At 37.3% G+C, this 15320-nt stretch overlaps 5 protein-coding genes across 5 annotated transcripts; 3 read left to right on the top strand and 2 right to left on the bottom strand.

Moving 5' to 3' along the window:
• Nucleotides 1-213: 213 nt before the first annotated feature.
• RHIMIDRAFT_280060 (uncharacterized protein) lies at nucleotides 214-731 on the top strand. Its single transcript, XM_023612878.1, has 3 exons — nucleotides 214-276; nucleotides 336-590; nucleotides 645-731. The coding sequence occupies exons 2-3, from the start codon at nucleotides 494-496 to the stop codon at nucleotides 725-727; spliced, it is 180 nt and encodes a 59-aa protein (XP_023467353.1). The 5' UTR covers nucleotides 214-276; nucleotides 336-493; the 3' UTR covers nucleotides 728-731.
• A 135-nt stretch (nucleotides 732-866) lies between these two features.
• RHIMIDRAFT_308299 (enolase) lies at nucleotides 867-2712 on the bottom strand. The gene is made up of 3 exons (XM_023614563.1): nucleotides 2390-2712; nucleotides 1631-2320; nucleotides 867-1568 (listed from the first exon to the last, which is right to left on the bottom strand). The coding sequence occupies exons 1-3, from the start codon at nucleotides 2568-2570 to the stop codon at nucleotides 1129-1131; spliced, it is 1311 nt and encodes a 436-aa protein (XP_023467352.1). The 5' UTR covers nucleotides 2571-2712; the 3' UTR covers nucleotides 867-1128.
• A 676-nt stretch (nucleotides 2713-3388) lies between these two features.
• Nucleotides 3389-5447, bottom strand: RHIMIDRAFT_122866 (endoplasmic reticulum-golgi intermediate compartment protein 3). Its single transcript, XM_023605429.1, has 7 exons — nucleotides 5028-5447; nucleotides 4862-4968; nucleotides 4763-4814; nucleotides 4586-4702; nucleotides 4359-4534; nucleotides 3990-4299; nucleotides 3389-3939 (listed from the first exon to the last, which is right to left on the bottom strand). The coding sequence occupies exons 1-7, from the start codon at nucleotides 5122-5124 to the stop codon at nucleotides 3623-3625; spliced, it is 1176 nt and encodes a 391-aa protein (XP_023467351.1). The 5' UTR covers nucleotides 5125-5447; the 3' UTR covers nucleotides 3389-3622.
• Nucleotides 5448-5461: 14 nt separating this feature from the next.
• Nucleotides 5462-6253, top strand: RHIMIDRAFT_236697 (uncharacterized protein; the record flags this gene model as incomplete). Its single annotated transcript, XM_023608619.1, has 5 exons — nucleotides 5462-5472; nucleotides 5523-5675; nucleotides 5756-5853; nucleotides 5907-6111; nucleotides 6172-6253. 5 exons carry the CDS (start codon nucleotides 5462-5464, stop codon nucleotides 6251-6253), a joined length of 549 nt encoding a protein of 182 aa, XP_023467350.1.
• Nucleotides 6254-6274: 21 nt separating this feature from the next.
• On the top strand, nucleotides 6275-7285 carry RHIMIDRAFT_312786 (uncharacterized protein; the record flags this gene model as incomplete). Its single annotated transcript, XM_023614830.1, has 2 exons — nucleotides 6275-6394; nucleotides 6447-7285. Coding segments are annotated over exons 1-2 (900 nt in total), but the record flags the coding sequence as incomplete, so codon positions are not given.
• Between the last annotated feature and the right edge of the window lie 8035 nt (nucleotides 7286-15320).

Raw genomic sequence — 15320 nt, 5'->3', positions numbered from 1 at the left:
TCTCCATACGCGAGACGATCATGCTGAAATTATTGTTGTCAATTATTAGAATTGAAAAAAAGGCATTGAATTTCATAGTTTCTGGTCGTATAAAATTCTACTGTCTCTCTATCAATTAAACCTCAGCAGATAAGATAATGCCAGATATTTTCAGTTTGTTGTCAGACAGTGCAATCCAAGACTTCTTCATAAACATTAATCCTTCTTTCAATTTTGTAATTGTTAAAGATTAACTCTTCACTGTTTTATAATTTACCTAAGGGCTTCTTTGAAAAGGTAAACATCACAATTCCCTCTTGTCAAGATGGAGAAACTGTTGTAACACATCCATTAAGGTAAGTGCCTACACTATTCCTCTGTCATGAATAGCTGCACTGATTTGAGGAGATTGCAGCGATAGCCCATCTATTGGAAAATCATTACCCCATGTGAGGTTTATACAGCGGGATCTAGCCAAGAATCTGAAGCTTCATACGTATAGTTGGAAAAGCTCATGTTCATTATCAGAGACTACAAAACAGGAACTAACCTGATGGATGCAACAAGAAATGTAAAACAGTTTGCAATTATGAAATTGATGATCATTAACGGTAAATATATGGCATTATTACAACTAGAAAGTGATGTATTTTTGGTATCAGAAGGACACTTGAGAGCCTCTTACACTCATCCAATGTCGTCAGCAATATCTGGACTACATAGGCCAGAAACTGTTCCTCATGTGTAAGTAAGCAGATGATGCAGAGCAGTAATAAAAGTACTAAACAGGAGGACGAGGTGTTTAGGTGCAATAAATCATTTGATATGGGCGACATAGCAAATGAAATTCGTCCAAACTACACGTTTGTAATCATATATATCGTCGTATATGTATTCGCTCAGAAAAGGGCAGATATAATTATCGTAGCGTTTCACTATCATTAGATTATGTGGATGATAAAATATTCAATAAAGTTTATGCTCTAGCAGAAAAGCTATTTCAAGCAAGTCTGTTTTGGAATCATTCAAGTAGAATGCGTTTATTACTTTGGTATTCATTTATGACAAAAGTAAGAATAATCACTTTTCACTGCTACATAGATATCATAAACATGCAAAAAGGGTGGAGAAAGAGGATATCATAAATAATTACAATTCGTGAGCCTTACGGAAGTTCTCGCCAGCATAGATAGCATTAGAACCCAATTGTTCTTCAATACGAAGCAATTGGTTAAGCTTAGCTAAACGCTCACTTCTGCAAGGAGCACCAGTCTTGATTTGACCAGTACGAAGACCAACGACAAGATCAGCGATTGTGGTATCTTCAGTCTCACCAGAACGGTGGGAGACCATGACACCCCAACCAGCCTTTTGTGAGTCCAAGGCGGCTTGGATAGATTCAGTCACTGTACCGATTTGATTTACCTTCAACAAAAGAGCATTACAGGCCTTCTTTTCAATAGCAGTAGCAATACGCTTAGGATTGGTAACAGTCAAATCATCGCCAACCAATTGGAAGTCTGAGGTTTCCAAGAGGTGAGTCCAGTTTTCCCAGTCATCTTGTTCGAAAGCATCTTCAATAGAAACGACTATCAAGAGAGAGAAAATATTCAATGTCAGCGCTTATCCTTTTTTTCAACTTCAAACTTACTTGGGTATTTTTCAGCAAAGGACTTGTAAAGCTCAGAAAGTTGCTGACCAGTGATACGGTCGTCAGGGTTAGAGTTTGGGTTCTTGAAGTCCAGATCGTACTTGCCATCAACATAGAACTCACTGGCAGCACAGTCCATGGCAATCTTGACCTTGCCTGTATAACCAGCCTTTTCGATGGCAGTTACCAATAATTCGAGGCCTTCAGCATTATCTTGAATGTTGGGAGCAAATCCACCTTCATCACCAACGTTGGTAGCATCTTGACCATACTTTTCCTTGATAACGCTCTTTAATGTGTGATAGACTTCGGTACCAATCTTCATGGCTTCAGCAAATGAGGAAGCACCCGTGGGCATGATCATGAATTCTTGCATAGCCAATTTGTTACCAGCGTGGGAACCACCGTTAATGACATTGAATGAAGGAACGGGCAAGACGAATGGCTTCTTGGAACCAGCCAAGTCAGCAAAGTGAACATACAGAGGCACTTCCTTTTCAGCAGCGCCAGCTTTGGCAACAGCAAGGGAGACACCCAAAATAGCATTAGCACCGAGTTTGCTCTTGTTTGGTGTACCATCTAAATCAAGAAGGAATTGATCAATTGCCTTTTGATCGACAACACTCAATCCAGACTCGACAAGAGCAGGGCCAATAGTCTTGTTGACGTTTTCAACAGCCTTCAAAACACCTATGTACCATGTTAGTATACATCGCGTACTGTGCAGGGCGTTTGTTGTACGCGTGTTTATTGATTTACCTTTTCCACAATATTCAGTCTTCACCTTATCACGAAGTTCAAGTGCTTCATGGATACCAGTAGAGGCACCAGAAGGAACGTCAGCACGGAAAGTTCCCTTTGCAGTAGTGACTTCAACTTCAACAGTAGGGTTACCGCGGGAATCAAAGATTTGACGAGCGTGAACTTTGGTAACAGACATGTTTAAATTCGAGAAAAAAAATGTTTGTAAAGAAAAGAAGAAGAAAAGAAAAAATAACTGTAGAATTTAAATAGTTTCTGTGTGTCGATGATGATGATATATGAAGGGAACTTTCACATGACACAAAGCGCTTCAGGCGTGTTTCTCCGATGGTGTGTTCCCTTTTCGTCTCATCCGGTCCGGAGGAGACTATTCGGTCATTCAAAGGCTTCCTGTTGAAAAGGGGCACATAATAAAACTGCCACTGCGTCCTTCTTCAAGTAATGGGTAATATCGGCTCCCCTTCTTTTGGAAGGGACGAAAGACGCGTATTCTAAAAATATAACCTTGATTCCAGCGATATTGGAAAGAGCTATTAGGCAAACTTGTCGAGATCAAAATTTAAGTTCATAAAGTACTCTCACCAATACGTCATTGATGATATTGCTTGTTGCGGGAGAGCACAAGGGCACTATAACTATCGAATGGTATTGTCTTCCATTAAGTGAAGAGTGAATGTCTATGCTTAATATATATAAGATATTTTATAATTATAAACAGTTGTTACAACGAATTAATATATGAATTGATCTTTATCCATATTCATTTAATTCAAAGCTTAATGAAACCAGACTCAATATCCCATTTACGCTTTAACGACCGGTGTTCAAATCATACAAGTTGTTCAGCTCATACAGGGCTCGAATTACAGTCTTTTCAGAAAGTAAAGCGCATTTTTTCAATTTGTATAATTTATACGAAAAAGCGACAAGTCAGTGCGACATCTCTTTCTGAAAATAGTATATATTCTTTCAACTATGCAATTCTGACATTCAATTACCCCACAAAGATCAACATCATTCTTGATAAATACAATGAGAAAACATGATGGAAAAGGCCTGTTACTATACTCATTCAATAGAGAGTATAGGCCTCCCTCTGTCTTTCCTTTATCCACTTCCCCCTTTTTTTTTCGGATCAAAAAGGATTCTAACCTATCTATTTTCTAGCTTCCGAATGTTGCGGGTAAAATCGCACACAATTTGACCATTGTCACACTTTGGTTAATTTATTTACATGCTCTTCCTTTGTTTTGACATCCTTTCGGCTCTATATAAAATTCCATCAATAACGCTGGCTACGGTAAAAATGCCGCCAATGATAGCGCATATGTTTGTCAAGTAAGTTGCCAAAGACATCTTTGTTTCTGAGTAGATGATTCGCATAGGTGAATGATCTAGCATAAAGAAGACTCCAGGAAGTCCTCCAAAATAATTGACTACATGATCTTGTTTGCTAACAGAATATTGGAATGTTCTGATCCTCTTTTTGTTCAAAAAGTGGAATTCTGTTGGTACAATCTTCAAAAAGTATTGATACATCATTGCGGCTACAATCAAATAAGTAAATACAGTATATTGATCATCATATTGTGCTTACTATTGGCAGATCCCCATTTCGTATTCTCAAGTGGGTGAATCAATTCGCTTGATTTCGTTCGCTTTTGCTTTTCTGAATGATATTCGTGCTGACCAAACTGTAAATGTTTAATGAAATGCATAAAGTTTTGGTTTTGATCATTGTGCAGGAATTGGCTCATATCATGAATATGTGATCCACCTTGACTGAATGCTTTACCAGCAGAGAAATGGAAGTTGCCACGAATCTTGTTGACTGATATAGTTCCATGCATTCGACAGCCTTCCTTTGCTTGAGCCTGTGCCTTTTCTTTCCAACCTTCTCGAATACACTGTAACAAAATGCATTACTATGTACAGTTTCCCCCTTTTTTTACCTTTTTTTGTTTACCTGTTCAAACTTATCTGGGTCTGTGTTCCAGCCTACATCAGCATAAGCGCGTTGTACTTCTTCACATGAGTTACAGCATTCCTCTTGCGGTTTGGCACCGTAACAAGGTCCACAGTAGTTGTCGGGCACTTCAGGACTATGTTGTCTTGCTTTTTTGGCTGCATTGTTGCTTAAATCTAACACACACTGATATTAGGCTTTCTGTATGGATATTTGAATTTTCTTACCGTTTGATTTTTCAGTTAGGATAACCTTGCCCTCGGGATCTAACCTTTCCTTATAAACATCATGATCATAATCAGCAACATGCTCTCCACTTTCGTCCATGATGTCCAAACTAAGCACTACAATACTCTATTAAGGATTCTATGCTTTAAAGGTATAATATATGCAAAAGCCCTTACTGTAACAAGGAAGGTGAGGAAACGTGATATCAAATTTAATAGGCAGTTTTTCCTTTATGAATCATTAGTCGTTTTGTTTCTATAAATACATGATTATACCATCTTTCCACCATCAACAAGGATTTCTGGTTTCATTACAGGTGTTAGGTATCTTGCTGTTTCAAACAACATGAGCAATAGGATGGTGATGCCACAGATGATAGTAACTATAAAGTAATTGTCAAGTAAAGGGTAACTAGCAGCATACTAACTTTATCATATGTACCAGTTCCTCCTGTAGCCGTACGAACTCTAAAATCGTCTAGTGTCTTTGCATATGCGTCTAACTTTCGAAACCTTTTGATGAATGAACTAGACACCATAACACAAAGTGAGAGATTATTTATAAAAAAGAAGAGTGCACAACCTTGGTTTATTGCTGAAACACGTGATACAAGTAGACTTGTCAACAGAAACTTGAATAAGAGAAAATAAGACTAGATTTTACTAATACACTCGGGTTATTCCAAGGTCAATTGAATATAAATAATTGAATTCAACATTGTAATAACTATAAGTACTTTTATACTATGGCATTTATATGCACTAAACTCGTAGAACCCATTGAATCAGGATGGTTTTGTGACTTGGTCAAAGTCAGCAAGAAAAAGAAATCAAAAAAGTTTGTGTTCGTTTCCTTTTTTTTTTGACAATTTAGAAATGTTTAAAAAGTAAAGTAAAAGTAAAAAGAAAGGAACTAAAAAGACTTATTGTTTGTCAGATTTAACTTTTCAGAAAACATTGCTGGACAATCGCAATTAAAATCTTCTGTTCAAAGAAACATTCGTTCAAAGCTTGCAGAGGACTATCCTGCGCTTGAACCTATTCTAGATGATATTATGCCAAAGAAAACACCTATTGTTCAAATCAAGGGGTAAATAATAATAAGCTCAACATACACGCGCACAAAAAAAAAAGAGAAGAAGGAAAGAATTTTATCTTACTTGTCATTAGTCACGATCATATATCTTTTCTTTCTGTCAATGGAGAGATCCTTTTCTTTCAACATTTCGATGGTCCCTTTTTTCCAACGCTAGCCTTATTACACAAGTGTAAAGTCACCCTGTATGAATATAACAAAGAGTATATATTAATTATATCATAGACCCTGATATCCTCCCAAAGCTACAGGTTGATCGTGGAGCTATCAAGTTTGTTTTATCTGGAGCCAATATCATGTGTCCAGGATTGACATCCAAGGGTGCACGTATGGATGAGAATTTACCTGTGGGAGCTGTTGTAGCTATCATGGCAGAAGGCAAAGAGAATGCACTTGCTGTCGGATTACTCAAGATGAGCACAGAGGATATGTAAGTCCTTGACAATGATTATAAATGTATGATAAACTAACATTTTATATAACAATGTAGTAAAAAAGTGAATAAGGGAATTGGCGTGGACAATATTCATTATTTGACTGACCCACTCTGGAAAGAAACCATTCACATATAAACTAAAATTCCATTTGGTAATAAAAAGAATTCTATTCCACAACATTCTATTTGTTCTTTATTGTTTTATCCTTGTTCATTATGAAAATATTTGTGCTTTCGTCTATTATAGTCTTTATCTTTGCTTCTCTGGTTGCTGGTGGTAAACATAGAATTATATATGTGATATGCACGTATACAAACGCATTGTGTAGTACCTTTATCTGAAGGCCAAACCAAGTTCCAATTCAAAGGGATAGAAAGGAATTTCGCAAAGCGAGACGCTATTCTCACTGAAAATCTACTTAATAATAACCTTGGCGGTGGATTTAAGCAAGATTCGCTGGCTTTGGACCCTAATGCTGATGTGAAAAAATTAAAAGAAATGGAAGCTGAACTAGCACGCCAGGTTGCAGTAGATGAAGCAGTGAAGATAAGGTGGCAAGAGCGATTAGAGCTTGAAAAAGCAAAGAAAGGAAACGAAGATAAAGGTAAAGGACAGACAGAAAAGGGACAAGACAAAATCAATAAGGACCCAGTCAAAGAACCTACTCAGGAACAACATCAAGAAGAAGAGAATGACGATGAAGAAGCTGTTGATAAAAATGTTGATAGCAATAATGAAAAGGCTGTTGATGATGATACAGAAGTTGCTGATAATGTTGAAGAGGCTGTTAATAATGATGAAAGGGTTGCTGATAATGATGAAAAGGCTGCTGATGACAATGATGAAAAGGTTGCCGATGATAGCGATAAAGACATTACTGATGACAATGTTGGCGGTGATGCTGATAATGACATTGGTGGTGATATCGATAATGACACATATAATGAAAACGAATATAATGATGACAATAGTGATTATGACGGTGCTGATAATAGTGATTATTATGATGGCTATAATGATGATGATTATGATGAAAACTATGGCATTAACTATGGTAACAACGATGGCTATGATGATAATAACAACGATAGCAACAACTACTACGATGATGGCTATAATGACAATAGCAACGATGGTAGCAACTACTATGATGATGGCCATAACGGCAATAACAACGATAGCAACAACTACTACGACGATAATGATAATGATGGCTATAATGACAATAGCATCGATAATAACAACTACTATGATGGTGGCTATGATAATGATAACAACGATAGCAGCAACTACTACGATGGTGGTTATGATGATGAAAACAACGATAACAACAACTATTATGGTGATAGCGAAAATGGTGGCTATAATGACAATAACGGTGATAGCAATAACTATTACGATGGCGGTGAAAATGATGGTTATAATGACAGTAACAACGATGGTGGCTATGATGATATTATCAATGATAGTGACAACTACTACGACGGTAGCTATGATAACAGTAACAACTATTACAATGATGGCGACTACTACGATGATATTGATAATGATGGCTATAATGACAGTAGCAGCGATAACAACATTGCATATAAGGATGATGACTATAATGATTACAACAGTAACTACGGCGATAGCTACGACGATGACTATAACTACGGCTACAGTTACAATGATCGCTATGACTACGACTATGATGATGGTTACAATGACGATAGTAACGATAGCAACATTGAGTACGACTACGACTACGACTATGACGATTACAAAAGAGACTACGACGACGACAATGACCGCTACAAGTATTATGATAGTTTTTATTAACAACAGCAACATTTACACTTGACATTTTTGTCCGTTTTTGAAATTAAACAAAGCTAACTTAATAAAATATTTTACATACCTCCAAACTTGATACAGCCTTTTTTTTTTTTTACTTCAGCCCAGGCGTGCCTTAAAATGATGTGCCACGTGGGGGCAACAAAATTTTCTGTGGACACAAATGACGAATAATGCTACTAAGTATTAAACTTTATTAAAACTAGGAAATAGAAACAAGAAGAGGAAAGAAAGGGGAATAAGAAATAAATAAATATGTAAAATATAAAAAAAGTGTGTATATAAACATGGTATATATGTACATTATAACAAGTATATGTAAAAGGAAAAAAAGTTATTTTGGTAACAATGGACTTCTATCATCTGCAACCTTGTAAATATAAGACATGATCAGACTCCAAAAATTGGTGATGAATAAATAAAGACGTGTCAGTAGGCTACTGTCTGCCAGATTCTCTATTGAACCTTCATTTAGATGTGTAGCAGCAGTGCCATAATTTGTAAACGATGATGAACAAGAGTTGCCTGAGTTAGTGACGATAATGTCTGCCAGTGATTGATACGACATTGCAGATTTAGCAGACAAAAAAGAGTTTTGGCTTAAAAAGGAAGACGATCGAGTCACGGGCACGGGTTGGGTGGTAATAACACTAGCCGTATTTGTATCTTCAAAATCAAAGGCCGCATCATACAAGTTCATCAGATCATAAGAAGAAAGCTCGTCGTCATCGTCATCATTGCCGTAGAAGGATCGACGCTTATGATCGTCATTGCTTTCTGTAATGCTACTGATACTGCTCACAATACTACTACTATCACTAGAACTGGAAATGAGCACTTGTTCATTGTTCATGGCATCATCTTCATATTCATCATCCCCTGTCGTCGTAGATGAATGATAATAGTCTTCTGTATATACATCGAATGGATCGTTGTCAAACACGACTATTTCTTGAGATTGATCCGAGGGCATATAAAACAAACTGGGTGTACCATCCATGGTTGAGCTGTACTCTTTTTGATTCACAGGAGGTAGCATGACATCTTCTATAGGTTCCACAACATTCCATTCTTCTTGTTGAGGTATAAACGGAGGAGTAAACATAAAATCGTCACCACAAAGGATAACCGAGGGTTTAACAGGATGAATACCCAGTAGTGTTTGCTGTGATTTACTGTAGATGCTATGTAGATGCCAATTCTCTAAAAATGAATAAGGCGAAGATTTTTTCTTTGCAAATGGAGTATCAGGACAATTTTGCCTTGAAAATTTGTTTATAGTTGCATAGAATGCACGATTTGCAATTTCAAAATTGGACATATCATAGTAATATCCTTCATCCAGTGTATCATTATTCTTATTTTGACCAAGAAAGTAAGTTTGTTGAAAAGTTGCTTGAGTATCAAAGCAACTTTTATCTTGGCTTTTCTTAGTTTGCTCGATATCTTGTTGACTTAATACGTGTAGCATTTGTCTATAAAGAGTAAAAAAAAAAAAAATGAGTCATATAAATAAAATTGGGTTGCATTCTTACATTTTTAAATAAATAAAAAGGGCTCAAAGAAAGAAAAAGAAGGGAAAAAATTGATTATAAAATCAGATATTTTTATATTCGACAAAAAGCATGACCTTATTTTGTTTATTTAACCTAAAAGACTAACCCGACGACGCCACTTTTTTTTGTTCATTATGAAAACCGAAACGAGAGAGTGGGAGAACAATGAAAACTAATTTAGATTACAGTTTACAGCGTTCCCAAAAAAAGAAGCGGGACAGACTGTATGTTTCACCAAACTTAACGAATTGTAGATAAAATATAATCAACTGTTTTTCTCTCTCTTTATTAATCATTTGATGAAAAATATCGGACATGTTAAATTATGCAGTCAGTATTTGTTTAGACAAGAATATAGGAAGAGTAATCGATGAGAATTCTTTCAGGGGACAGGCTATTGGTGAAGCAGTTGCTTGGGAAATTCAAAAAAGGGGGTTTTAAATGGTTAATGACCTTGGTGAGAACATAATTTAAAATGTTACCTCAATGGTAAAGTTTCAATGTATTGACAAACCCCAAGATGGCCTTGACTGGATTCGTTATTGAAGGGGAACCGCATAGATTTCAGGTCCAACTGCGTCCTTTTAATGTACCCATCTTCCATGCCAATATAAGGCTCATGAGGAACTATTTTAAGCTTCAAATTTGATAAGTGTTACCATGTTAAAGTTGCTAGCCTAGAAGAGAAAGCGAAAAAACCAAAGTTTGAAGTATCCTCAGTGCTTCACTTTAAGCTCGCTTTTATTGAGAAACAAACGCGGCATTAATACTATAGCGTGGCTTGTGTTTTATTGCAGGTTGATCTGAGAATGAGCTGTTTTAAGATATTCGGGATATGCTTTTTGCAATACAGCAGTTCCGCTCTCAGTAGTTTCATTAGTCCGAGGTCATAGACCGAAGAGTTGAACCAATTAAACGAGTTATAGAAACGTTCTGTTGTGTGTTATCAGCCTATTTTTATTGGTACAGAGATATTAATTAAGAATATAAGAGGGTGGAACAACAAGAGGCCCTTATTAGTCTAATGTCTGTGAATTTGGACGAATAAAAGCCCCTTGCTTTTATCTGCGGTAAACTACCAAATCCAACACGCTTTTTTTATCTTTTGGGAAAGCATCAATTCACAAACCTTATGTGGTTTATTTCAGCCAATACAGTAAACTCTCAAAGACTCTGTTCCAGTGGCCCTTTATGCCGTACACAATAGCTTTGGGCATAGCTTATACTAGTTGCAAATGTTTAAGCAATATCTTTGAGCCCTCTCTTTTTATGATAGCTCGATTTATCTGCTATTGAATTTCAAAAGCGATCAGAAGGATTGATATTCATATAACTGTCTTGCCATTTAACGGTATGGATTTATCACTTAGTACACAATTGTCTGATGGAAACATTTTAAAAGAGAGGTTGAGTAAGCGGCAGCTTTTTGATAAAAGTAAAAAAAAAGTAAAAAATACAAGAGCTGTACATTCCAGGTATTTATATGTATCAACAAGTTAATTAGGAAAGAATGGAAAGAAGGTTCATTAGCATTGCTGTGCTCCCACTTTTGATTTCTTTCAGAAAGGCAGCTTGTAGCTTAGTATTATGAGCACTGTGACATCGCAGTAGTTGTTTGATCACACTCTAATATATATCTATACCTGCTTCTTCGTTTAAAACAAAAGAGCCACAGTCTTAGACTTTGATAAGCCAAGAAAAGAGAGTTCATCTGTCTATTTCCATTTTTGAAGCAATTAAAGCAATTTAGTCGCAGCTAGAGAATATGTCTGTCCGTCATTTAGCTACATATGTATCTGCTTAAATTTGAATGGCATAAACTATGTTAAATAACCTAAAATATCCCACAGTAGATCTCGATGTAAGAAGTAGGCACCTCGGCTTTTTTAAGACGGTTTGATTTCTAACAGATGCAATTTAGCAGGTACATGTTTTCTTTAAATTACTGGTAGAATATATTAACCCGCGTGTTCTGCATGTTAACCTTACTATTCAGCGGGACATAATAAATGGCATAATTTCAATGTAGCACAAGACAAACAAACAACATTTTTATTCGTAACCGAGTCTGTCTGCCGGAAGTGCTCCATTTTTATCAAAAGGCTTGAACCTTTCAAATAACAAGCAGCTTCTTTTCTCTACCTTCCTTAGCAACACTGCCTCTATGGATACACCATTACTCGGATAATCCGAGCTGTCTTCCAACAAAAAAGTCATGAGATATAATTTAGGTTGTGTGTAACCAATAATAAGGAACCAATTCGGTTAATGATTTTACAAAAGTTGTCCCACAAAACTTGACACATTGAAAGATATACTCATTTTCATCTACCGGCACACATTCTGCTTTCAAATATAAAGATAGTCTTCAAAAGTACACATACTGAGGATATATACACAAATAGCAACAGGCACATTTACATAAGATGGGTCGTTTTTGAGTGAGACATATGCCCTGATGCACCAGATCAAGAAAAGGGACAAGTATACTTTTATTTGATCTATCTCAGCTGTCATATCAACCGCCTCAGCTGTATCCACTCTCCCTTTTTCTTTTTAATAAAGATAGTTAATATAGACTTTAGTTAAGGGACAAAGAGAAGCTTTTAAAAGGTATGAGTAAGAACGAGTAGTGGAAGCATATCGCAAGATAAAGAAGGATCAAACTCAGCGAAATTCTACTTTTGGTTCAACTGCTTAGACATAAACGGTTGCACAAAAAGATACACAAAAGGAAGGCGCCCAGTTACCTAACACAAGCGTGCAGAAAACTGCGGTAGATTAATCCAATCTTTGGTAATTGTTTTGATAATGACGCGATTGTGATACACCCAAAAAAAAACATTGATGGCAGAGGACCCTATAAACACGCATGAGTGGGGGTTTTGCTAGATATAAGAACAAGAAACCAAAACTAACAATAATAAAAAGAGCAAGAAAAAAGTGGATAGTGAGACTGAAGTAAACAATGAATAAAATAATGGTATTTATATAATGTCATACAGTTTTTTATTATCTAAACTATTAGAAATGATTAAGGCACAATGAAAACGCTATTTTAGGTGAATAGACGTCATACCTGTTATAGAAAACATATATCTCTTTTAAGGGCAAACAAAGTAGAGCCTGAAGTGAATATTCCTCGGGATAACTGTATGCTAGTAATATCAAGTACAAGAAATGTGAACAGTAGCTCAAGATTGCCATTATGCCCGTTTTACATCATGAAAAAGCTCAGGTGATTGAATAAAATCTTGGCCAAGGTCATCAAACATATACTATCTGAAGATAATGCTATTTCCAAATCTTTAAAGTGCCACTTCTTCGGCTCGTGTACCATTATGATGTACGATTAAACAGTCTTTTATTTACAATTAAAGCCTCAAGTGGGCGCACGATAATAATATATCTTCTTCGCCCGGAGCAGATCAAAAAAGAATGAAGAATTGGTAACTAAAAAACCCTTATGAGATCAAGGGTAAAAAAGTTATTGAAGAAATGATGTTGGGGCAAGTGTAAGATACACTAGTGAGGACAACGAGAGAGCCAATTGAGGAGCTTTTGCCCAAGGTGTGGGGGCGAAGAAGGTGGACACTTCTGATGATGGAGGTAGTCAAGTTCATGAAGAAGAGCGCATATAGCTGGCCAACGAATGGTCCATGGGAGAGCGGCTTGAAAGGAGCGTAGTTTCTTTGAAGGTAGCGTATTCAAAAGGAAGGATAATGGATCTGAAATTGTTTCGGGCATCATAAGTCGACGGTGCATCTGGAGACAACGAATGGCGTGAGCTTTGGTGAAGGATTGGTTGGGGTGCCGAGGACAGGTTTTGTCAGACCACTAGGAAGCCAACCAAGACGCCAACGTATGCATCGACTTCTCTCAGACCTGGTCATAGGTAGCCAAAGGATAGGGTCTAGGGAGATAGTCGGGCGACAGTGCGTAAGAAGAACAGAGGCGTGCGTCCATTATGATATACAGTGACTCAAAAAACTGGCTGCATGTTTGCTATTTTTGACTTTGACATCCTGCGGTCAATCCAAATTTGGCTTTATCCCTCTGAAACTTTAACTACACAATAATTTAGTAATGGAAATTATTTATACCAAATATGGTGGTTCCACAGTCAAAGCTCAGCCAAAGAATGCTGTCTGAGTTTCACTTGTACATGCGGCCAGTTGTTTGACCTACCCCTACTCAAACACTTCCGGCATCACAGAATCTCCTACAGTTACAGAAGCTTTTATATTCCAGTTTTACTTGATGTAGGTTATGTGTAGAATGTTAGACAAGCAAGTCGTGCAATCGACGGATGATTTGTGATACTAATAGTGTCTTGTCTAATGTAGTATGCGTGCAATTTCCAAATCTGCAGAGGATGATGTCCTGTCGCTCCTTTCAACCAACTTATCTTCAAGAACGATTAGTAAACGGACTGGTGTAGGACGTACTTACATTAATAAGCTTAGAAATGAGCGTTTACCTGGCCTTAAAGTCAGCAAAGGTGGTCGTCCTCCTGTACTGAGTGATGCTGACAAGTGACTTTGTGTTCGCAAGGTCATGATAGAAGGCGTAGAAAGCGCCGTAACCGTTGCAAAACAGTTAAAGAGCGAAGCATACATTGATGTCAATCCCCAAACTGTTCGTAACGCCTTGGTAGAAGCGGGAATTGGGGCGGTGGAGAAGGTTAGCAAGCCGCTCTTAACCGCTAAACATCGGAAAGCCAGGCTTCAGTTCGCTAAGCGTTATCAGCATTGGACAATTGAAGACTGGCGAAGGATTATTTGGTCGGACGAGAAGAAAATCAATCGTTTCAACTCGGATGGACGTGCTTGGGCATGGGTAAGGGATGGTAGCAGCTTGCAACCGAAGCAAGTGAAACAAACCGTCAAACATGGTGGCGGCTCCATCATGGTTTGGAGTGCGATTTCAGTTGCTGGTCCTGGTTGGTTGTGCAAAATAGATACAACAATGGATAAGGAACTGTATCTCAACATTATTCAGGACGAACTAGCAAGGACAATTGACGATACAGCAGCGGAAAGTGGATTGAAAGTCAACCAGCTGTACTTCCAGCATGACAACGATCCTAAGCACACGGCGAAAGTTGTCAAGGAACACCTCAGCCAGCAAGAGTATAAGGTCCTGGAATGGCTAGCTAACTCTCTAAATCTGAATCCCATCGAGTATATGTGGGTATTGCTTAAGAGACGACTGAATAAGTACGATATAGCACCAAGAGGGATGAATGAGCTGTTCGAACGAATAACCGACACTTGGTATAAGAAAATTACCAAAGAAGATTGTTTGAAGGTGATTGATAGTATGCCAAGTAGAGTAGAAGCAGTTATCAAGTCGAAAGGATACTGGACCGAGCACTAAAATAAATAAATAAATGATTATCTTATTTTTAGCAGGTGATCAAACAACTGGCCGCATGTACAAGCGTAATTCAGACGATGCCTGTTAGCTGAGTTTCACTTGTGCAACTACCATATTTAGTATATACAAACAACAGCGTTATATCAATCTTCATACAAAGCTTTAAAGCAATAGAAGCAAGTTTGGTTTGTTTACAGAATGTTAAAGCCAAAAGTAGGAAACATGCGGCCAGTTTTTTGGGTCACTGTACAGTATTTCCAAAAATTATTGACACTGATGCCAAGAGTAAAATTCGCGTTCGTTAAATTCTATTGTCACGTAAACCATTGGCTGATTTCGCTTGCTGACAAATTGAATGTCGTATATGTAGGAGCCTTATCGTACAAAATATGTGTATATGAAGCACGAAAGTACCGTTAGCTCTTTTTTTT

Source organism: Rhizopus microsporus (assembly GCF_002708625.1).
Source record: "Rhizopus microsporus ATCC 52813 unplaced genomic scaffold scaffold_6, whole genome shotgun sequence".
In the NCBI taxonomy this organism is placed as follows: domain Eukaryota; kingdom Fungi; phylum Mucoromycota; class Mucoromycetes; order Mucorales; family Rhizopodaceae; genus Rhizopus; species Rhizopus microsporus.
This window is presented reverse-complemented; position numbering and strand designations above follow the sequence as displayed.